Below are 23,926 nucleotides of genomic sequence, written 5' to 3'. Positions count from 1 at the left end.
TAACAAAACAGATGAATGAAGCTCTAGAAAAATTCAAAACAGAAATGATTTCCCATATAACCAAAGAGATGGTAAGCAGAATGAAAGACATGATTAGAGGCCCTAGAACAGAAACAGATAAAAAATAGATGAGCTCAGGACCATGAATGCCCAGTATAGGAAAGAAATGGAAACCATGAAAGCCCAGCATAGGAAAGAAACAGAATCCATTAAACAGATTCAAACAGATATCCAGGATATTAAAACTCTACTGAAAGCATTCACAGGAGAATGAGCAAATGTGAAGACAGAATATCAAAAACAGAAGACAGGATTGTGGTCAGTGACCATGAAAAGACAGACTTCTTAAAAATAGTAAGGGACCATGAGAAATTGATCCAGCAGCTCCTATATGATCCAAAGAAGGTTAAGACTGATAGGAATCCATAAAAAATCAGGAAAAAGCACAAATGATATAAAAAAAACTGTTCACAGAATGAATGACAGAAAACTTCCCAAACAGAGTGAAAGAATTTGATATACAGATGAGTGAGGCATATAGGTCTCCAACTAGCCACGATCAAAAAAAATGTACATCTAGACATATAATAATCAAGATCTCTGAAACCTAACAGAAGAACAAAATACCACAAGTGGTAAAAGAAACAAATCACATACAAGAGGAGGCCCAACAGAATCACAGACATTTCAACGTAAATATTCAAGTGCAGAAGAGCCTGGAGTGAGGTATTTCAAGCTCTTAAAAGAAAACAACCTCCAACCTAGACTGAAGTATCCTGCAAAACTATCTTTCAAAATTGATGGGGAAATAAGATACTTCCACGACAAAGAACACCTGAGAAATTTCATGGATACCAAACCAGCACTCCAAACAATTCTAAACAATATCCTGGAAAAAAAAAATGAAAGTCACAACTCTGTAAGGCCCAACAGAGCAAATCCAACTGGCAAAGCAAGAAATTAAGGGGGCGGGGGGAGATAAAAAGTAAAAGAGCCAACAATAGGAAAATAACATGACAAGGATAAGCCAATATATATCAGTTATAATCACCAATGTTAATGGCCTCAACTCACCAATCAAAAGACACAGACCGGCAGAATGGATTAAGAAGCAAAATCCAACAATATGCTGTATAGAAGAAACAGAGTTAGTTCACAAAGAAATTCAAAGACTGAAAGTAAAAGGATGGAAAACAGTTCTCCATGTGACAGGAACCCAGAAAAAAGCAAGGGTAGCTATCTTATTTGCAGACAAAGCAGATTTCAAACCAAAACTAATTAAGAGAGACAAAGAAGGCCACCACATCCTTGTAAAGGGAACTATCCAAGAGGAAGAAATGACAATCATAGATATATATGCACCAGGTACAAATGCCCCCAACTATACAAAACAAATATTAATGGACATGAAAAACCAAATAAGCACTAAGACAACCATAGTGGGGGATCTCAATACCCCACTGTGTATAACAGACAGATCATCTAGACAAAAAATTAACAACGAAATAATAGAACTGAATGAAGCTTTTGAAGAAATGGACATAATAGATGTCTACAGCATTCTACCCCACAAAATCAGAATACATTCTCTTCGGCTGCACATGGATCATCTTCCAAAACAGACCACATGCTAGCTCACAGAACATGTTTAAGTGAGTGCAAAGGAATTAAAGTTATCCCCTGTATATTATCAGACCATAGTGCAATTAAATTGGAGATTAATAGCATAAGAAACCACAAGAACTGCACAAACACATGGAAATTGAGTAACACTCTCATGAGCAACCAATGGGTTACAGAGGAAATTAAAGAAGAAATTAGGGCTGGGGATTTAGCTCAGTGGTTTTGCCACCTACTGTGCAAGTGCAAGGACCCAAGTTCGATCCCCGGTACAAAAAAAAAAAAAATTAGACAGTTTCTACAATTAAATGATAATGCCAATACAACATACAGGAATCTATGGGATACAATGAAAGCTGTACTACGAGAGAAATTCACAGCAGTAAATGCCCGCATTAGGAAAACAGAACGAGCTCAAATAAACAACCTAATGCTGAACCTTAAGCTCCTAGAAAAAGAAGAGCAAGGCAAACCCAAAGTTCATACAAGGGAGGAGATTATAAACATCAGAGCAGAAACAAATGCGATGGAGACTAAGAGAATAATACAAAAAAATCAACAAAGCCAAGAGTTGGTTTTTTGAAAGAATAAATAAAATCGATAAACCCTCAGCCAACCTTATCAAAAAAAGGACAGAAAACGCTCAAATTCATGCAATTAGGAATGAAAAAGAAGAAGTCACAACTGATCTAGCAGAAATCCAGAGCATCAGCAATACCTACTTTGAGAACCTATAAACCAGTAAGATTGAAAACACAGAAGAAATGGACAGATTCCTAGATACACATGAATTACCAAAGTTAAATGAAGAAGATATAAAAAGTCTAAACACCCCAATTACAATCAGTGAAATTGAAAATGTAATTAAAACTTTACCAACAAAGAAAAGCCCAGGTCCTGATGGCTTCACTGCTGAATTCTACAAGACATTTAAAGAAGAACTATTGCCATTACTCATTAAACTCATCAAGGAAATTGAAATGGAAGCAAGGCTTCCAAATTCATTCCTGGAAGCAAGTGTTACTTTGATTCCAAAACCAGGGAAAGACCAAACCAAAAAAGAGAACTACAGGCCAATCTCCCTAATGAACATAGATGCAAAAATCCTCAATAAGATACTGACAAACAGGGCTGGGGATTTAGCTCAGTGGTTCTGCTGCCTGCCTCACAGCGCAAGGTCCGGAGTTCAATACCCGGTACCCCTACCCCTTCACCAAAAAAGATACTGGCAAACAGAATACACAGCGTCATCAAGAAGATCATACACCCTGACCAAGTTGGATTTATCCCAGGTATGCAAGGATGGTTCAATATACCTACACTTGATCTTAGTCAAAAGGCCGAGAAGTGATATGGTTCAATATACCTAAATCAATAAATGTAGTACACGATATTAACAGAGTCAAGGACAAAAACCACATGATCATCTCAATAGATGCAGAAAAATCATTTGAAACCATCCAACACCTATTCATGATAAAAACCCTACAGATAATTAGAACAGATGGTCTTTATCTCAATCTGACAAAATCCATCTGTGACAAACCAACAGTCAACATCATACTAAATGGTCAAAAACTGAAAACCTTCACACTAAAATCAGGAACAAGACAAGAATGTCCACCATCACCACTTGTGTTCAACATAGTTCTGGAAACATTAGCCACAGCTATTAGACAAGAGAAAGAAATAAAAGGAATAAAGATGGGAAAGGAAGAAGTTAAACTGTCATTATTTACTGACAATATGATATTCTACATAGAAGACCCAAAAAATTCTGCCAAAACACTTCTAGACTTAATTGACAGATTCAGTAGAGTAGCTGGATACAAGGTGAACACTCAAAAATCAATAGCCTCCTTGTACACAAATAACAGAATGAGAAAGAAATTAAGGAAACAATTCCTTTTACAATAGCATCCAAAAAATGAAATATCTAGGAATCAATCTAACAAACAAGACAAAAGACCTCTACATTGAAAACTACATCACTCTGAAAAAAGAGATCCAAGAGGACATAAGAAAATGGAAAGACATCCCTTATTCCTGGGTAGGAACAACCAATATAGTGAAAATGGCCATACTTCCAAAACTACTATACAGATTCAATGCAATCCCAATTTAAACCCCAAGAGTATATTTCACAGAACTAGAGAAAACAATCCAAAAATTCATTTGCAACCAGAAGAGACCTAGAGTAGCAAAAACAATTCTAGGCAATAGAGACATGACATAATCCCCAACTTGAAACTATACTACAAAGCCACTGTGATAAAAACAGTATGGTACTGGCAAAGAAACAGATCCAAGAACCAGTGGAATAGATTAGAAGATATAGAAACAACTCCAGACATACTCAACTATTTCATCTTTGACAAAGGAGCCAACCATCCTCACTGGTAGAAAGATAGCCTCTTTAATAAATGGTGTTGGAAAAAATGGATTTCAACTTGCCAAAGATTAAAACTAGATCCCTATCTTTCAGCAAGCACTAATCTAAAATCGAAGTGGATTAAAGGTCTAAATATTAAAACAGAAACACTAAATTTGCTGGAAGGTAAGTTAGGTAGAACTCTTGAAGATACTGGCATAGGAAAAGATTTTATGATCTTCAGTAGCATGGGAACTAGCACAAAGAATCAACAACTGGGATCTTATCTTATTAAAAAGCTTCTGCACTGCAACAAAAACCACCAAAAGAGCTGAGAGACAACCTACAATGTGGGAAAACATTTTTACCAGCTGTTCCTCAGACAAAGGTCTACTCTCTAGAATATATAAAGAACTCAAAAAAAATCAGACCCCCCAAATATAAAGACCCAATTCAAAAATGGGCATCTGAAATAAACAGACATTTCCCAGACAAATACAAGCAGCAAATAAATATATGAAAAAATGTTCAACATCACTGGTCATTCAAGAGACGCAGATGAAAACAACAGTGAGATTCCACCTCACCCCAGAAAGAATGGCTGCTATCAAGAAATCAACCTTTAAAAAATGTTGGCAGGGCTGTTGGGAGAAAGGAACCCTTCTCCATTGTTGGTGAGAGTGCAGACTGACACAATCACTGTGGAAATCAATATGGAGATACCTCAAAAAACTAGAATTAGAGGTCCCATTTGACCCAGCTATCCCTCTGCTGGGGATCTTCCCCAAAGAATTAAAAGAATCATACCATAGTGATATATGTGTGCCCATGTTCATAGCAGCACAGTTTGTAATAGCTAAAACTTGGAAACAGCCCAAATGCCCATCAACTGGAGACTGGATAAAGAAAATGTGGGGTTTTTTTTTATAAAATGGAGTACTACTCAGCCATAAAAAATCAGAAATTAGAGATATTTATAGCTAAGTGGATGCACACTGAGGCCATACTCTTAAGTGAAATAAATAGGACACACATGTAAATACCAAATAGTTTCTCTGGTGTGAAAAACTAAAAGTGTAAATAAGGTTCAAATGGTATAATTGATAATGTGAAATAGGAAGTAAAGGTCTATAGGAGTAGGGGAAGTGGGAACTGTAGGGGAAAGGAAAGAAGGGAAAAGAAAAAATACAAGAAAAGGAAAAAATGGAAACAAAGTCTCTGTAAATAGGGACAGGTGGAGCGGGTAAAGGGAGCGCAGGGAAATGGGGAAAAAATAAGAACTAGGATACATCTTGTAAAGGTACAAGATCCCAATGATGAATGTAACTGTATTGTATACCTAAAATGTACCAATAAACTTAATGAAAATTTTAAAAAAAGAAAACAACAAAAATGACAGGAGGCAGTTCACGCCTACCAATAATAACCTTAAATATTAAGGTATTAAATTAACCGATCAAAAGATAAGAGACTGGCAGAATGGAAAAAAAGAAAGTAAGAGCCAACAATATGCTGCGTATAATAAATTCACTTCCCTGGTAAGGAACACAAACCGAAAATAAAGGGTTAGAAAAAGGTATATCACACAAATGATAACCAAAAGTGAGCAGGATTATCCACACTCACATCAGATAAAGCAGACATTAAATTAAAAAATGTAAAAAAGGTACAAAGGAAGTTATTATATACTCATAAAAGGATCAATTTAGCAAGAAGACATCAGGCAATATGGGACCACTGAAATACATAAAACAAATATTAGACTAAAAGGAGTGAGAGACTCTGATATAACAATAGTTGGGGATTTCAGCACGCCATCTATGTTGATGGACATATTATTGAGATAAGAAATTAGAAAAAAAAAATCTGAGGTGAACAAAGGGAGCAAAGTGACCTAACAGACATGGATATAACATTTCACCTAAAAGCAGCAGAATAGGCATTCTTCTCATTAGCACATGGCACATTCTTCAGAAGAGATCACATTAGGCTATAAATCAGGTCTCAATAAAGTATAAAAAATTAAAATCATATCATATATCTTCTTAGACCACAATAGAATAAAGCTACAAGTCAAGGAAGGAAAATATGCAAACACATATAAATTAGATAGCATGCTCCTAAATGATAAATGGATAACTTAAGAAATTAAAAAGGAAATAATTTTTGCAATTTTCAAAATCAGTGAGATACAGAAAAGCAGTATGAGTGAGAAGCTAACGGGAGGGACACTTACTGCAATAAATGCATACACCAAAAAAGTAGAAAGATCTCAAATAAACAACCTAACAATGTACCTCAATGACTCAGAAAAGCAAGGACTTAAGAAATAATAAATACTAAAAATAGCTAAAAATGGGCCGGGGATTTAGCTCAGTGGTTCCACCGCCTGGCCCACAAGTGCAAGGACCCAAGTTCAATCCCCAGTACCAAAAAAAAAAAGAAATAGGCAAAATTTAAACTGCTAAAAAATCTAAAAGTTCAATGAAAACAAAGAGTTTTGAGAAATCTTTGGGTACACTAACCATAAAAAAAGAGGCTAGGGATGCAGCACAAGGCCCAGGTTTGATTCCCAACATGGAGAGAAGGGGGAGGGATGAGAGGGGGATAAAGAATAAAGAGGAGGGCCAGGGATTTAGCTCAGTGGTTCTGACGCCTGCCTCACAAGTGCAAGGACCCAAGTTTGATCCCCAGCACCAAAAAACAAAGAGCAGGAGAAGGGAGAGAGGGGGTAGGAGGGAGGGAGAATAAATAAAACCAGAACTGAACTCAAATAAATGAAATCAGGGTTGAAAGGGAAATGTTACAACTGGTACCACAGAAATAACAATGGAACATAAGAAACTACTATGAAAAATTATATTCTTAAAATCCGGAAAACCTAGAAGAAATGAATAAATTCCTGAACACATACAACCTACCAAAGCTGAATCCAAAAGAAACAGAAAATCTAAACAGAGCAATAAGTAATGAGACTAAAACAATAATCAAAAGTCTCCCAGGCTGGGGATATAGCTCAGCAGCACCATGCTTGCCTGGCAAGTGCAAGGTCCTGAGTTTGATCCCTGGTACCTGAAAAAAGAAAAAAAAAAGTCTCCTATCTGAAAAAAGTCTAGGACCTGATGGCTGTATCCCCAGATTCTACAAAACATTTAAAGAACTAATTCTGAATCTTAAAACTATTCCAAGAAAATGAAATAGAAGTACTCTGCCAAATTCTTTATAAGGCCAGCAACCCAGATAGAAAGACAAAATACAACCAAAGATATAACAAAAATGAAAAAAGAAAAAAAAAACTATACACGCATATCCCTGATGAACACAGATGCAGAGATTTTCAAAAAATACTAATAATCTAAATTCAACAAGTGAGATTCATGCCAGAGATGTAAGGATGGTTAATCATACACAAAGCAAAAAACATTATAGATTAGATCAACAGAATGAAGGACCAAAACTTTATGATCATCTCAAGAGATGCAGAAAAACTACTCAAAAAGATTCAACACCATTCATGACAAAAATTCTTTTTTTTTTCACAACAAAAACTCTTCAACAATTTAGGTATCTAAGAAATATATCTAAACAAAAGTCTTTGTATATAGGGAAGGGTGGAGGGCATGAAGGGAGGGCTAGGAATGGGGAACAAATAAGAACCAAGATCCATTATGTAAAGGTACAACTCCCAATGAGAAATGTAATTGTGTTGTATACCTACAATGTACCAATAAAAGAATTTAATACAAAAAAAAAAAGAAATATATCTAAACATAAAAAAGGCTAATATGAAAAACACTAGGCCAAATGGGGAAAAATGGAAAGTATTTCCTCTAAGAATAAGAAAGAAAAAGATGCCCATTTTATCATTCTTATTTAATATAGTACTTGAAGTTTTAAGAAGAGAAATAGGCAAGAAAAAATAAAGGGCATATGAACTGGAAAGGGAGCAGTTAAATTATCCAAGTTGGCAGATGAAATTTTATACATATAAAAACTTAAATACCCTATCAAAACACTGTTAGAACTAATACATGAATTCAGTAAAGCTGCACAACAATAATTCTCAAAATACAAAAAAGTAGCATTTGTAGACTATTTTAGCATATTTTTAGACATTTTTAACATATTTTAGACAATAAATTTGCTGACAAATTAAGAAAGCAATTACACATTTGCAGTAGCTACAGGAGAAAGTTAGGAATAAATTTAACCAGGGAAGTAAAAGATCTTAACAATTAAAATTATATAACATTGATGAAAGAAATGATACAGGATAAAGCCCCCCACCCCTTAAAATCAAAAGATGCCCCATGCTCATGGATTAAAATATTGCTAAAATGATCCCACTACTCAGTGATTGACAGATTCAATGCAATCCACACCAAAACACAGAAATTGAAAAATTCTAAAATTTACATGGAATCACAAAAGATCCAAAAGAGCCAAAGTATCTTGAGCCCAAAACGTCTGGAGGCATCACGATACCTGACTTCAAAATGTATTATAAAGCTATAGAAATCAAAACAGCATGGTACTGGCATGAAGACAGATACACAAACCAATGGAACACAATAGTGTACCCAGAAATTAATCCATGTACATACAGCCAACTCAGGCCAGGGATGTAACTCAGTGGCGCTGTGCCTGCCTTGCAAGTAAGTCCAGGGGCCCATGTACATATAGCCAACTCAACTGTAACAAAGAATATAATGGAGAAATTATAGTCTTTTTAATAAATGGTGCTGGGAAAATTGGATATACATGTGAAGAAGAATGAAACCAAGCTAGGTGTGATGACACTCTTTGTAATCCCAGCACTCAGAAGGCTGAGGCAGGAGGATCACTGTGAGTTTAAGGCCAGCCTGAACAATATAGCGAGTCCCTGTCTCAAAAACCCAAAAAAAGATGCAATCAGATACCTTATTCTCAGTATATACAAAAATCAACTCAAAATGTATCAAAGACCTAAATGTAAAATCAGAAACTATGAAATTACTACAAGCAAATATACATGAAACACTTTCATGCACTGCTATAAGAATGATTCTCTAGTTAGCACCCCAAAGGCATAAGCAACAAAAGTAAAATTAGACAAATGAGATTATAATCAAACTAAGAGGGTTCTATACAGCAAAGGAAATAATCATGGAGTTAAGAGATAATATATAGAGTGAGAGAAAACATGTGCAAACTATTCATTGACAGTGATTAATACCCAGAATATATAAGGGACTCAAAAAGCTCAACACCAAACCAACCAACCAACCAAACATCACTGAAAATGGGCTAAAGGTCTGAATGGATACTTCTCAGAATAAGACATGCAAATGGTCAACAAGTATATGAAAAAATGCTCAATCTCACTAATCAGAGAAATGCAATCAAAATCACAATGAGATATGAGGTCACCCCCACTGGAATGATTATCATGAAGACAAAGTACTAAATGTCAGTGAGGATGTTGAGAAAAAGAACTCCTTATACATTACTGGTGGCAATGTAAATTAGTATAGCCACTGTGTAAAACAGTATAGAGATTCCTCAAAAAACTAAAAAGAGAATTACTATATGATCCAGCAATTCTGCTACTGGAGGGAGATTTACCTCGTCAGTCACTGTATATCTAGGCTGCGTCTGTACTTTAGCTATTGTGAGTAGTGACAAGAGTGCAAATATCTTTTTGGTGTAATGATTTCCTTTTGTTCTGTACATACTCAGTATATAGTAGTCCTGTATGTAGGCCAGAGCTCATGGATAAGAGACCTGAGAGCAGACAGGAAGAGCTTGAGTTTTGTCCCGTGTCATGGTTTTGTTCTGTTAGATGGAGTGTCTCCCAAAAGCTGATTGGATCACGGGGCTCTATACTCATCAGTGTATTCATCTACTGATGAGTTCATAGCTGACTTGCTGTTAGGAGGTGAGGGCTGGTTAGAAGCCAGCCACTAGGGGTGTGACCTGGAAGGTGTGACCTCAGCTCTTCCCATCTTTCTACTTCCTGACCATCAGCTTTCCTCTGGCAGGATTTTCACCATGCCACTCTTCCCTTAGAGCTGGCCAACCATGCATAGACTGAGACCTCTGAAATTGTGAGCCAAAATAAACCTCCTGTCCTTTAAGTTTGGGTGTTGCATATTGTGTCTTAGTGAAGAGAAACTGACTAAGACATTCACCATCAGTTTCAGACTTGGAGAAAGCCATGGCACACTGACCCCCATCCCAAGACTGTGCAGGTTCCTGCAGCTTAAGGAGACTCAGGTCTGACCCAATTTATTGCCAGATCTGGTGGCCAAGCAACTATCTCTGCCCATTGGGTGGCAGAGCTATCATCAGGCCAGTGCTTCTAGATGGGGAATCTAGAGCTGCCCCAGGATCAGGCAGAGACCTGCACTCCAGTAGGAGAGATCTGTATGCCAGCCTGCATCACTGCCAGTGCACTCCTGAGACCGCCAAGTTTCTGTTATCTAAGCTGGCACAAGGCAACTTAGTATAAGCCTAGCTAGCCAAGGGGATGCTTTTACCACTACTATGCTAACCCTGAGCAGCACAGAAGTGTAAGACGCCATTCGCTGGAACTTAATGCTGGTCTGGTAAAACCTAACACTGGGCAGAGGCAGTGGTCCCATTCCCAAGGCCTGCCTGCAGATAGAGCCACCAGATTTGCTCGGGTGCCAGGATAAGACACATGACTCCAATTCATTGGTCTATTTCAGCTAGCAACATCTGTGGCTGGCTGCAATATTCTTAGTCCCTGAGTTCACTTCAAGAATGGGCAGCCCATAGCAGTGTGGGCTTTGGTCCTACACTGGTGATAGACTGATCGTGGCAGGCTGTGAGCTCATGGTATGACACAGCTTCGGTGGCCAGAGATGTAACATAGGACCCTAAGAGATGTCCATCCATGGTGACTCCAGAGGAGGTTAGAATCCTGCAATGCCTCACCAAAGGCTTGTGATTAGAGGGAGGCACCATCTAGGTCTACCTTGGCCCTAGGGAGAGGCTTGTCAGGATAGCCTACTCTTTATGTACTCTTCTGGTTCTTTCTGAACCATATACCAGCAGTATATCTGGGAAAAACCTTGGCTTGGATTGCCCTCTATTTTAGTTACTTTTCTCTTGGTGCTAAGACAAAATACCTGACATCCAAAGTTAAAGGGGGAAAGGTTTATTTGGCTTACAGTTTGTAGAGGTTTCAATCCATAATCAACTGGCTTCATGGCAGGGTGGCAGAGGGGCAACAGTTCATGGTGGTAGAAGACAGCAAAAGCAATAAGAGAGCTTAACAGTGTCTTTCTTTTTATCTTACTGAGACTACTTAGGATGAGTAGAACTCATGCCCCTTAATCCTAGTGCCCTCAGGCTTAGGCCCTCCGTGAATCAATCACACACTCTAGATTCAGCCACCTCTGAAAAAACATGAGGCTTTGGGTGGACATCTAAGCACAAGCCTCAACACTCTAGTACAGAAACACTGATGATCCACCACAAGGAGACTCCCAGCAAATTTGGACCTCTGTGTCATCCCTGCTGAAATAGTGGAAGTAACCACAGGGTCAGAGGAAATAAGAAGCCTGCCCAGAATTTCTAGAAAGCCAATCCTTCAATGCTCAGATGATGTCACCTACCAAAAAGCACCAAGAGCTTTCAGAAAATCATAATCTCATCTGATATTCAAAACAAGGTGCTAGAAACTGACCAGGCAGTAGTCCAGATGGGAAAACTCTCAGAAAGTTTAAAATAGCAGTTGTAAAGAAACTCAATTAGTTTAAAGCAAACAGAGACATGTCTTAGTAATCTACCAGAGATTCTCTTTCTTTTGGTACCAGGGATCGAACTCGGGACCTTGCACTTGAGAGGCAGGTGGCAGAACCACTGAGCTAAATCCCCAGGCCCCAGAGACTCTTAATAAAGAGATGAAAGCAATTTTAAAAGGTCTAACAAATTCTTAGTGTGAAAAATATATTTAGTAAAATTAAATATATGATAGGAAGGCTGGGGATGTGGCGCAGTGTGCTTGCCTAGCATTCCAGAGGCTTGAGGTTGGTCTCTAGTACCACAAAAATGAAAGCAAAACATAAAGCAAGCCAACATAAAACAAAACAGAAAACAAAAGGCATAGCAAAACAAAAACTCCCCCAAAGCAACAATGACAACAACAAAAAATATGACAGAAGAATCAACAGCAGGACAGATCAAACAAAAATTAGCAAACTTTGAGACAGACTATAAATATACAGTTGGAAGAAAAAAAGAGGAATGAAGAAAACTTATGGGAAGTTTGGACAGTATTAACAACGTAAATATCTGGTTATTGGCATTCAAGAAGGACTTGAGCATACCAAAGGGACAGAAAGCTTATGAACAGAAAATTTCGCAAGCCTAGCGAAGGATACAAATATCCAAGCATAAGAAGGTTAAAGTCACCAAACTTAACCCAACAAAATCTACCTCAAAAAATCTTATAATGTCACTCTCAGAGGTAAAAGACAAAAATATTGTCAAGGCTCTAAGAGTAAACAGGTAACACACAGGGGTGTCCCTATTCTCTTGCCAACTGACTTAGCAGAATCCATAAAGACCAAGAAGAGAGTAAGAGACCTACAGAACTAGTACTGAAGGAACTGCAGAACACCGTGCCCAGTAAAGCCGTCCTTTAGGAGTGAAGGAAAGATGAAAGCATTTCCAGAAAAGCAAAAGCTGAGAGACTTTTTATGCAAGAAGTGCTAAAGGAGCTCTTGGAAGTGCAAGAAAGAACAGGGCTAAGTAGGAATATACAGGGGTGTGCACTCCCCAGCTGGAAGTAATTAGACAAATGCATTCAGGGGGCTCCAAGACTGCAAGCATGGTGGGTGGACTTCATAGGCTAAAGATTCGCCTCTTAGATGCATACCATGCAAAGATCCATATACAAAGACGAAAAATATCAAGAATTCAAAATGTAGGGAGGAATGCTGTGCAAGTGGAGAGCATCTTTTGTGAGTATATTTTCTATTCTTTTGTTTCTGTTCTTTTTTAACTACATGATCATGTTAAATTATTATCATTTCTAAACTGGGTGTGGCGGTGCACACCTGTAAACACAACACTCAGGAGGCTGATCCAAGAGGGTCCCTGAGAGTTCAAGGCCAGCCTAAACTACATAGTGAGATCCTGTGTCAAAAAAACCCCCAAACAATAACAACAACAAACAAACAATTGCTATTACTTCTAGTTTGTTATAATTAAAAGACTGTTTTTAGGCTTCACTGGTAATCACAAAGCAAAAATCTGTAACTCAAAAAACAAATATAATAAGGAATCAAAAAACACAACTGGAGTAAATCACTTAAGAAAGGAAGACTGGGACCGGGGATGTAGCTCAGCAGTGCAGTACCTGCCTGGCAAATCCGAGGACCTGAGTTCGATTCCTGGTACAAAAAAAATGAAGGGAAGACTGTAAGAGAGGGAGAAAGAAAAAAAGGAGAAAGCACAACAAAAGTAGAGAGCAAGTTAATAGTGGCTGTAGTAAGAACTTACCTATCAATAATTATGAATGTAAATGGATTAAATTATCCAATTAAAATCAGAGAGTGACTGGTGGATACAGTGCTTAATAAGGAACTCACTACATCTCTAATGACTCACAGAAACTGTAAGTGAAGCAACAGAACAAGATAGCCCATGTAAATGCAATCCAAAAGAAAGGAATAGTCATATATACATCAGATAAAATAAAAAGCAATCAAAAGAGGAAAGAATAAAGGAAACACTTCAGGAGATTGGAATGGGCAAGTATTTTTTAGACAAGACCTCAGAAGCACAGGAAACAAAAGCAAAAAGTGACAAATGAAATTGCATCAAACTAAGGTTTCTGCATAGCAAAGGAAGCAACCAACAGTGTAGGCAATATATAGAATAGGAGAAAATATTTTATTATACCTCTAATAAGGGATTAATATCCAAAATATGTAAGAAACTCGCATCAAGAAAACAATTCAATTTAAAATTTGGGTAAAAGACCTGAATAGGCATTTCTCAAAAGATATACAAATGACCAACAGATACACAAAAAAAGTGTTCAACATCACCAATTGGGAAATGAAAATAAAACCACAATGAACTGTCACCTCTTTCCTGTCAGAATGGCTATTATCAAAAAGGCTAAAGACAACAAGTGCTGGCAAGGATATGGACAGAAGGGAATCATTACAAACTGGTGATGAGAAAGTAAATCAGCCATTATTTAAAGTGGTAAACAGAACTACTGTATGACCCAGGAATCTATTACTAGGTATATTTCTGCAGGAACTGAATCAGAATGTTAAACAGTTATCTGTGCTTGCATGTCTATTGTAGCACTATTCAAACAAGCAAGATATGGAATAAATCTAGTGTCTATCAATGAATGAATGGACAAAACAATGTGGTACACTATACATACATAAAAGAATATGAGTCAGTCATTCAAAAAACTGAAATCCTGTCATTTACAACAATATGAATGAACCCAGAGGAAGTTATGGTAAGTGAAACAAGCCAGGCACTGAAAAATTAATATTGCATGATTTCACTTCTATGTGAAATCTAAAAATACGATGATCTCATAGAAGTATAGAATGAGATCTACTATATAGCATGGTGACTATACTTAATGATATAATGTATTCTCTAAAAACAGAACTTTGTTATGGAATTAGTGCAAAAAGTAAAAGACGTGCTGAAAATTGACATGACTCTGATACAGCTCAAAGTATTTTAAATTCTATCTGTAACCTAAAATACTCAGTTTTTTGTTGTTGTTGTTACCGGGGATCTAACTCGGGTCCTTGTGCTTGTGGGGCAGGTGGCGGAATGACTGAGCTAAATCCCTGCCCAAAATACTCAGTTTTGAAGAAGCAAAACCTACTTATATCCTTGGCAGACTGGAAAAGGTGAATTTAAAATCTGAATGTTAGTCAAAGCATATATGCTTTGAAATGTGTAATTTTTTCCTAACATTTTTTGTGTTGATGACACATAAAATTTTATTCCTGAAAATAACCAAAATAACCTTTCTTAACCAAATCTTTTATGTTTTCTGATGCATAAATGATGGAATAACTGCTAGAAACCTTAATTTGAAAAGGTTGATAGCAATTGAATAAATGCTTACAGGTATTTGTTAAATAACACACAGAGTAACCAAAAACAAAGACTTCAAGCAATTCAAATATATATGCCAAATACAAGATTCTGAAAGGAATTAGGTTATTTAAAATAATGCATCTGAGTTTAAGAACTAAAGTAATAAGAAATATTCTAGATGGTAAAAAAAATATATATATATATATACACACACACACACACACACACACACACACATATACACACACATACATATTTCTCTTTTTTTTTTTTAACAAGAAACCCATGAAAGGTTAGCCTCAAATGATTCTGTATTACTATTATTTCTGACATAGCAAAGTTTTAAAAGGTAGGATAACTTTTAAGGGGCCAAAAGAATAGTCTACTGCAATCTAAGTTAAATCATTACCACAAATGAGTTTAGAGATACGTAAAAATAACTTGAATATTGCTTGCTTCCGTCCCCTCCCTCCCTTTCTTTGGTTTTTTGAGACAGGGCCTCGTTATGTAGTTCAGACTGGCCTTGAACACACTATGTAACCTAAGGGGCCTCAAACTCGTGGCAATTCTCCTGTCTCAGCCTCCCAAGTGCTGGGATTACAGGCATGTACCACCATGCCCTGCTTGTATATTTCTAATATAATTTTTTTTTCCACATCATCTAAGCTCACATGAAAACTCCATGGAAGCAGTATGTATTACTGTATCTGTGTTACATATACGCTGGAAACAGCACATTCGAAACTTTAAATGCTATTGGAGAAAATCACATTATAGCACAGCTCTGCAAAACTTCTGTTCATTTTAAGCTTTTATTTATCAATCAAGTTATTTCACAAAATTGGCAAAAAAAACCCCCATAATCCTTTTCTCCACTGCCTGAGTTATATAAAAGCAAGATAAGTAAGTACCTGGCACAGATATAGAATCCTCTGCACACGAGTGACAATTGTTCCAATGATCTGAGGTCCAAGTCATTAGACACCACCCATCGGAAGATGTACATCAGGACCTCCATGGGCAGTGCTGCAAAAGAAGGTCATTTTTCAGTGAGTCATGACACCCTGCTGTCACAACTACATTCTCAGGGCATGGGCAGATTCTTAGAAACTCATAAATTTATAAACACACCCTCAATATTGCTCAGAGCTATGGCATGAGTATACTGAACTACCCAATACCAACCAGTGGTTCCTACCATCAAGATTTAAGTATCTATTTCTTTAGTATACAACAGATTTGAAGCTACTTATATGTAGCACCCTTTTCTTTTGCAAGATTATTTTACCACCAAGACATATTAAAATAATCTACTATATGTGATTCCATATTGCATTTAAACATTATTATCTTTTTGAAAATTTTAAAATGTCATATAAAAAATTACATAACAACATTTAACATATGAAAACATTAATTTCTAAAACATGTAGCCTGTCTTGGGATCACTGTCCACCCTGGCTGAGATAATCTATGATACCTGTATTCTAATTTTCTCAGGGCACCTCAGCAACTATTGACTCAACTTCACTGAAAAAAGTCTGGCATCCTGAACAACTCCATTACAAATGCTCTTCCACTTCATATTTTGAAAAGCTTGTTAGTATAAATAAACAGTAATTATAACCAGATCTCTCACCATATTCTGAACTAGGCAGCAATTATTTGACAAATTATATCAGTTTTGAAGTTTGGAAAAATTCAACCTAAGCTTAAAGTGTTTCAGATTGAGTGAAATCTCAGACTCCACACCTGATATGTGAGTCTGACTGTTCTCAAGCTCAGGCTGACACAGTTTGAGCACAGACTCCTGAAATGTGAGCTGCTGCTGGAAGTAGGATAAGAGATCTGCCATCTTGCTATCATCATTATCTTCAATGCTGAAAAAAGGAGAAGAGGTGAATAAATTAAGTGCCTCATGAAGGACCCTAGTTAGCAAAACAGACTCCATATTGCTGCTGAATGACCCACCTGCCTGGCCTTTAGATGAACTTAAAAGGAGGAAGCTTAGAAACCTCCTCCCCTTAGAAAGTCTTTTAGAAACAATTAATCAACTATTGTTTTACAAATGTTCTAACGGCAGGGGCAGTACGTTCCGCTTCTGCACCTTTTGCTTGCTTTGCTAGTTCTATCCCATAGGAGGGCCTAGAAACTGCTGGCCTCAAAGGTGTATAAAACATGTTTGTCTCCCCCCAGTCGGGGCTTGAGTCCCATGCTCAGCTCAGGTCCTGGCTGGTAATAAACTCCTGTGTGGATTTAATATCGGTCTCTGGTTGGTTCTTTCTTGCTGGGTGTAACACCTCAGACTATGAATATATTGTTCAGAAACTGACTTTTGATAGCACACTCAAATCTGCTTTAAAAAGACACCTAAAAGCAAACTTTTTAAAAATGTAATAACAATTTATCTTGCCTTGCAAAGGAGTACCATACATAGTTTTCCTTCTTTCCTGGAGATTGAACCCAAGGCTGCATACATGTTACCACTGAGCTAATATCCTTGTCCTTTTTTATTTCTGAGACAGGGTCTCATTAAGTTGTCTATGCTGGGCTCAAACTTGCAGTCCTCTTGCCTCAGCCTCCCAAGTAGCTGAGATTAAGATGTGTGCCACCATGCCTGGATCATACCAAGTTTTTCAAAAAGGTCATTAGGGTTTTTGGGTTCAGGTGGTAAGATTTATTAGTTTTACTGTGAAGTGGACATTTCACGAGTTAATGAAAAATCTTAAGTGATTGAAAATCTAACATAAATAAATTGTTTATATGACCTTAATCTTTTCTAATTGGATAAAAAAATATACAGATGTAATATGAGGCACTGTACTTATTAAGAGTTTTCTAATAGATATGCCTTACCACCAAACCTTTAAAGAGGGAAATACCTAATTTGAAAAAATCTTAGGGTCCACAAATCATCTACCAATATATGGAAATGTATAGCTAAGGTGCTGAAAAAATGTCTAGCATTCCATGTTTGCTGAAGTTAATCTTAATAATGATCAAAATTATAAAAGGCTTGGATGAGAATGAAGTTAGGAAAAAAGAAGGGCTTTTTATAGTACAATGAAAAACAAGTGTAGTTGAGGCTAGATGAACTTATGGCTAGTCTGTAACATTTTACAGGAAAAGGCAATAAATAGAACCTCACTGAAGAAACTTTCCAGATCTGGTAATAAAAAAAATAACTGCATCCATAAAGAACTTTCAAAACATCTGGGTTTGTATAGAGAAATGGGACAGAAAACAATGTCTTTTCTTTCGGTACTGGGGATTGAATCCAGGGTCTCATGCTTGTTAGGCAAGCATTCTACAACTGAGTTATATACCTAGCCAACAAATTTTTTTTTTTTTTTTTTTTTGGTACCAAGGATCGAACTTGGGACCTTGCACTTTCGAGGCAGGCAGCTGAACCACTGAGCTAAATCCCTGGCCCAACAAATGCTTCTTGAAGGTTTTAAGTCAATGTTCCTTAATAGCACCTGACACTTACAAAACATGCTAAGAGCTCAGTCTAAGTAACTCTACCCAAATTTATAGAATATTTAGAAAAAAAAGTCCAAATGATTCATTTTGGGTATAAACTACTGAAAGTTACTAACTCTAATTTGGTATAAATATTAGCCGAAAAGTTTAAACAGGCAATTAACACTGACTTCACTGCATGTTTATAATATGCCTTACGTACCTCTTGAATGTGAACAGACATATGTATAGCTTAAAGACACTGGCAATAAGCCTATGACAAATGTAACAATTACTGCATGACAGTAAATATAATAGCTAATATGTCCTTATCAAAGCTATTTTTTCTACAAAATACTCCTCCCATCCTTTTTATGAAATAGGGTCTCACTACGTAGTGCAGGATGGCCTTGAGCTCACAATCCCCCTGCCTCAGCCTTCCAAGTACTGGGATTACAGGTGTGTACCACCATGCCTGGCTTGTAATACCCATTTGAACCTGACATTCTCTCATGGATACAAACACTCTTCCCTTCTAACACAAGTACTAACAAAATGGGCCTTGGAGGATATAGGAAGTTGGCCAAAACAGTTTCATAATTGTCTTGCAAATAGTTTCAAGAGCAGTAGCTTAAAAGTATGTTCTCTTGATCTCCATCCATATTAGATCATCAATGCTACATCATGACATTGATACAACTGGCATCTATACAATGAAACACAATTTCTTTCAGAAATTCATGTATCTGGTACTTACACTTATAAAGAATGTTATTTTACTATAGTTGTGATACTATAATCATGGGTATGCATGTACCACTGTAATATGATGACTTTTTTTGTTTGTTTTTTGGTACCGGGGATCGAACCCGGGTCCTTGTGCTTGCGAGGCAGGCAGTAGCACCACTGAGCTAAATTCCGGGCCCCCAATATGATGTCTTTAACTCTTTAAGGAAGATACTTAGAAGGGGAATAGCTGGGTCAAATGGAATTTCTAGTTCTAGTTTTTTGAGGAATCTCCATGCTGATTTCCATAGCAGTTGTACTAGTTTACACTCCCATAACAATGGAGGACTACTCTGCCATAAAGAAAGCCATTTGTAGGAAAATGGATGCAACTTGAGACTATGTTAACTGAAATAAATCAGACACATAAGCTTAAGTATCAAATGGTTTCTCTTATAGGAGAAACCCAAAATATAAATAAAGAGCAAAATAAAAGATAGGTAAGAGGAAGTGGGAAGGGGATCAAGAGACAGAAGGAGGAGACAGGGAGAGGAGTGGAAGTGGATGAGAAAAGGAATTAAAATTTATCATGTACACGTACCAACTCCACACAAGGAATGTAATCATTATGCACTGCAAACATGTACCAATAAAAAAATAAAATTTAAGGCCAAAAAATATTAGAGTTTTAATAATGTTCTATCTGTATACACTAAAAGAAAAATAATCTTGTCATAGTTCAGCATTTTCTTAATAAAATGCCTTTTGTAGAATGTAGTTTTGCCGGGCATGGTGGCACATAGCTGTGTGCTCCGGAGGCTGAGGCAGGATGATTGCTGTTAGTTCGAGGTCAGCTTTGGGCTATATAGTGTGTTCAAGGCCAGCCTGGACTACACAGTGAGACCCTGTCTCAACCCCCTCCCCCCAAAAAATAAAACAAGTTTCAAACACACAAACATCTACTTGGCCCTGTGAGCTGCAGTAGCCATGGCAAGCCAGTCGCAGGGAATCCAGCAGCTGCTGCTGCAGGCTGAGAAGTGGGCTGCGGAGAAGGTGTCCAAGGCCCACAAGCAAAAGAACCAGAGGCTGAAGCAGGCCAAGGAAGCTCAGGCTGAGACTGAACAGTACTGCCTGCAGAGGGAGAAAGAGTTCAAGGCCAAGGAAGCTGTGGCCTTAGGATCCCACGGGAGCTGCAGCCGTGAAGTGGAGAAGGAGACCCAGGAGAAGATGGTCATCCTCCAGAACTACTTCTAGCAGAACAGGGAAGACATCCTGGATAATCTCTTGGCCTTTGTCTGCGACATCCGGCCAGAAGTCCATGAAAACTACCACATCGATGGATAGAAGAAAGAAGCACCTGTTCTATGGATTAGCACTATAGATGTTCTCATGGAATATGAAGCTTTAGTAAAGTCAATTTTATTCTTACAAAATGCATTAAATTATTTCTTATGTTGTATAATAGTTCCCTTCACTTTTTGGAGAGTAGCATATCTAGCTCTGGATAAACTTAGTACTTTCTCCAAAGATTTCATCTTTTTATCTAATATTTCTTAGAAATTTAATGAGTATATGTTGTTGTTTTCCTATACCTTTTAGCTCAAGCAACATGTATATCAGTGTTGACTTTTACATTCTTAGATTTAGTAAGAAAAAGGAAAAAAGTTCTTTAAGGAAAGGAAGGGATTAAATAACTTTTTTCCCTTACACTTTCTTGAACGTCAGGGGCTTTATCTATGAAAAAGTAGTAGTTATTTGTAACCTGTAAGACGCAGCAGCCAGCCTTAAAAGTAGTATATACTGAGGAAGGATTAGAACAGCGAATACTAGTATATTCGCTTGGGCTGTGCTTAGTTTATCTTACCAAAATTACTAGATGAGCTGGGTGTGGTGGTGCACACCTGTATTCCCAGCACTCGGGAGGCTGAGGCAGGAGGATCACAAGTTTGAGGCCTGCCTGGGCTACATAATGAGACCTTGTCTCAAATCAAAACAAAATAAGACAAAACAAAAAAATCTACTAAATGATAGGACTCAAGAACTTGTTACTTATTATTTGGTGTATCTATAGTCATTTACCAAGTAAAAGTAAAGACTTTGTCATCCCAAAAAAACCCACACAAACATACACTAATTTAAAAAAAAAAAGAAAAAAGGAAACTAGTATAATGAAACCTCATGTACTCCTTATCCAATTTCAACCATTATTAACGTTTTGTCAAATTCCCTAACTACATTTTAGTACTCTGAATAGGTTTAATTTATGGTTTTCACTAATCACTACTTTCATTTTTTAAAATTTCATCACTTGTTTATCTATTTTAAAATGTTGATTTCTATATTTTAACCTTAAAATTTCTCTAATTAAGCAAAATTACTATAACTTTATGAAGAATACACTCAACACACTACCATAGCTTAAAGAAATGAGCACCATCTCTTTTTTTTTTTTTTTTTGGTACCAGGGATCGAACTTGGGACCTTGTGCTTGTGAGGCAGGCGGTGGAAGCACTGAGCTAAATCCCCGGCCCAAGCACCACCCTCTTATGTTAAGTGTCAGCAGGCAATGCATCACTGACTATCGAGTTCATACGCACTAGCTGCTTCCAACGCCATCACCTTCTGGAGCCCGGGTGTAAGTGATCTTGAACTCTATATCAGGTACAAGTTGCATAGCCCTACGATAAAACTTGATGGCTAAAAGAAGAAATAAAAGCTAAATTAGCCAAGACCATACATTTCTGTCATTTCCTTCAATTATCCTTAACTATATTTTAATTTGGTAACTTTCTTTACAAACTGCCAAATTCTCTTTTTCTATATGCAACACTAGTTCACTGAACAGTAGTTCACTGATACCCAAACTTTACAGCTCAGAAAGTAACCTTTTAGGTTAACATATGATAGAAAGTTAAGATGTATTTTACTATTACCTTCCTGTCCTTTCCATGTTTTTCTCATCCTCTTATGTCTCATCAGAAGTGCTAGCCCAACAAAAATACTTCTAAGGAAAAAAAATGTTTTTCAATGATAGAGTTGAGGAAATTCAGATGTTTCCTACTGGATATAATACAGAAAAGAATTCTTTGAATTTAGCCTTCAAAGCCAACTTCCTTTAGCCCAGCTGACTCTTGTTTAGTTAAATAACCTTTAAAATTCATTTTTAAACAAATCTCCTGGTCTGGTGGTTCTGGATGTAATATAGTCTCCTTTCACACAGAGACACCAATGGAACCTGGGACTGTAGAGTGATGAGCTCTTTTCCCCAGATGAGGTCTGTTTAATTTGATATATTCTGCCAGGTTCTATTACACTGGATGAGTTACTATCCAGTAAGTACTGAGCTGGGAATCTTACAAGGTAATGGAGACTGCATAGGGACTTAAAATCTGTGTAAAAACATGTCTAGAAGAAACTTGCAAATAAATGTTGTAACAGTGAATGGTGTGATTTTTGGGGCATTTTCAAATGATTTAAGCACAAGCATTTTTCTTATGCTCTAATTATTACCTTTACTATTAAAAAATGAAAGCACAATTACAAAGCTAAACATTACTTTGTTTATGTATGCATTTCTACTGAGTTAATAAGAGACAATTAAAGCCGAAGCTTGTTCCTTTAGTAAAATGAAATTAGAAATTAATATCTATATGTTCCTTGACTTATCTTTTATATTTCCCTCCTCTGAAGTAATTTTCACCTGTGAAAAGAGTGTATCTTACTTTAAAATGAATACATTAATGAAGTATTAACAAATACTAAAACTAAATGTAGAAAAGTGTTCATTTTACTCATCCTATCAATATGATGTTTCCCAGCAATATTTTTTGGAAAGACACAAGTCATATAAAATAGAAATTTTATTTTTTATTTAAAAAATAATTTCAAACATAGGGAGACTGATATCCCCTATCAAATAAGTTCTAGTTAAAAATAAAAAGATTAGTGACGAAGAGATGTTATTCAGAACCGTTGTTACTACATGACCTTGGGCCCTGAGGCTTACCTTCATAAAGAGCTCCATTCTGCTCTTCTTCTACTGCTTTTAGGAAGAATTCGCGAGCCTATAAAAAAGTGAAAAGCAGTTCTTGACAATCTGTATGAAAAATGAATACCGACGGCAGAAGGACGGCTTTTTGAGTAAAGAGTGCTAGAGCAGTTGGACATCCAGGGGCAAAATAATGCATTTCAACTTAAACCTCATACCTTATATAAAAATTAACTTGAAATGGATCACAGATTTAAATGTAAAACCTACAAAGCTTTTAGAGAAAACAAAAAGAATCTTGGCGATCTAAGACTATACAAAGAGTTCTTATACATGAGATGAAAAGCACAATACATAAAAGGGAAAGCTGATGAACTGAACCTCATCAAAAAACTTTTGCTTTGCAAAGTGCCCTGGGTGAGGGGATGAAAGAATAAGCTATAAACTGGGAGAAAATATTTATAGCTCACATATTCAACAATGAGCTTGCATCTAGAATACATTAAGAAATCTCAAAAATAGTAAAACCATAAGCAATTCATCTAGAAAAAGCATAGTTATTTCAGAGGACATGTGGATGGGAAATAACAACTTGAGAAGATATTCAACATCATTGGTCATTAGGGAAATGCAAATTCAAATCACAATAAGCCATTACC

At 36.8% G+C, this 23,926-nt stretch overlaps 1 protein-coding gene and 1 pseudogene across 2 annotated transcripts in view; one reads left to right on the top strand and one right to left on the bottom strand.

Moving 5' to 3' along the window:
- Window positions 1–23,926, bottom strand: part of Fbxo9 (F-box protein 9) — a 48,827-nt gene that overhangs the window by 10,658 nt on the left and 14,243 nt on the right. Inside the window, exons 4-7 of one of the 2 annotated variants that reach the window (XM_087195972.1) lie at window positions 23,286–23,345; window positions 21,877–21,976; window positions 16,844–16,971; window positions 16,003–16,117 (exon numbers count right to left, since the gene is read on the bottom strand). In XM_087195972.1, coding sequence (XP_087052098.1) covers window positions 16,003–16,117; window positions 16,844–16,971; window positions 21,877–21,976; window positions 23,286–23,345 — 403 coding nt within the window. The remainder of the gene's footprint in view (window positions 1–16,002; window positions 16,118–16,843; window positions 16,972–21,876; window positions 21,977–23,285; window positions 23,346–23,926) is intronic. The other variant, XM_087195973.1, reaches the window with a different exon arrangement.
- Window positions 20,151–20,879, top strand: LOC101715911 (V-type proton ATPase subunit G 1 pseudogene; annotated as a pseudogene).

This window comes from Heterocephalus glaber, unplaced genomic scaffold (genome assembly GCF_053883595.1).
Source record: "Heterocephalus glaber isolate CG9 unplaced genomic scaffold, H.glaber_assembly_v1.0 deba00001610, whole genome shotgun sequence".
Lineage (NCBI taxonomy): Eukaryota > Metazoa > Chordata > Mammalia > Rodentia > Bathyergidae > Heterocephalus > Heterocephalus glaber.
The sequence above is the reverse complement of the archived record's forward strand: the minus strand, read 5'-3'. Positions and strand labels throughout refer to the sequence as shown.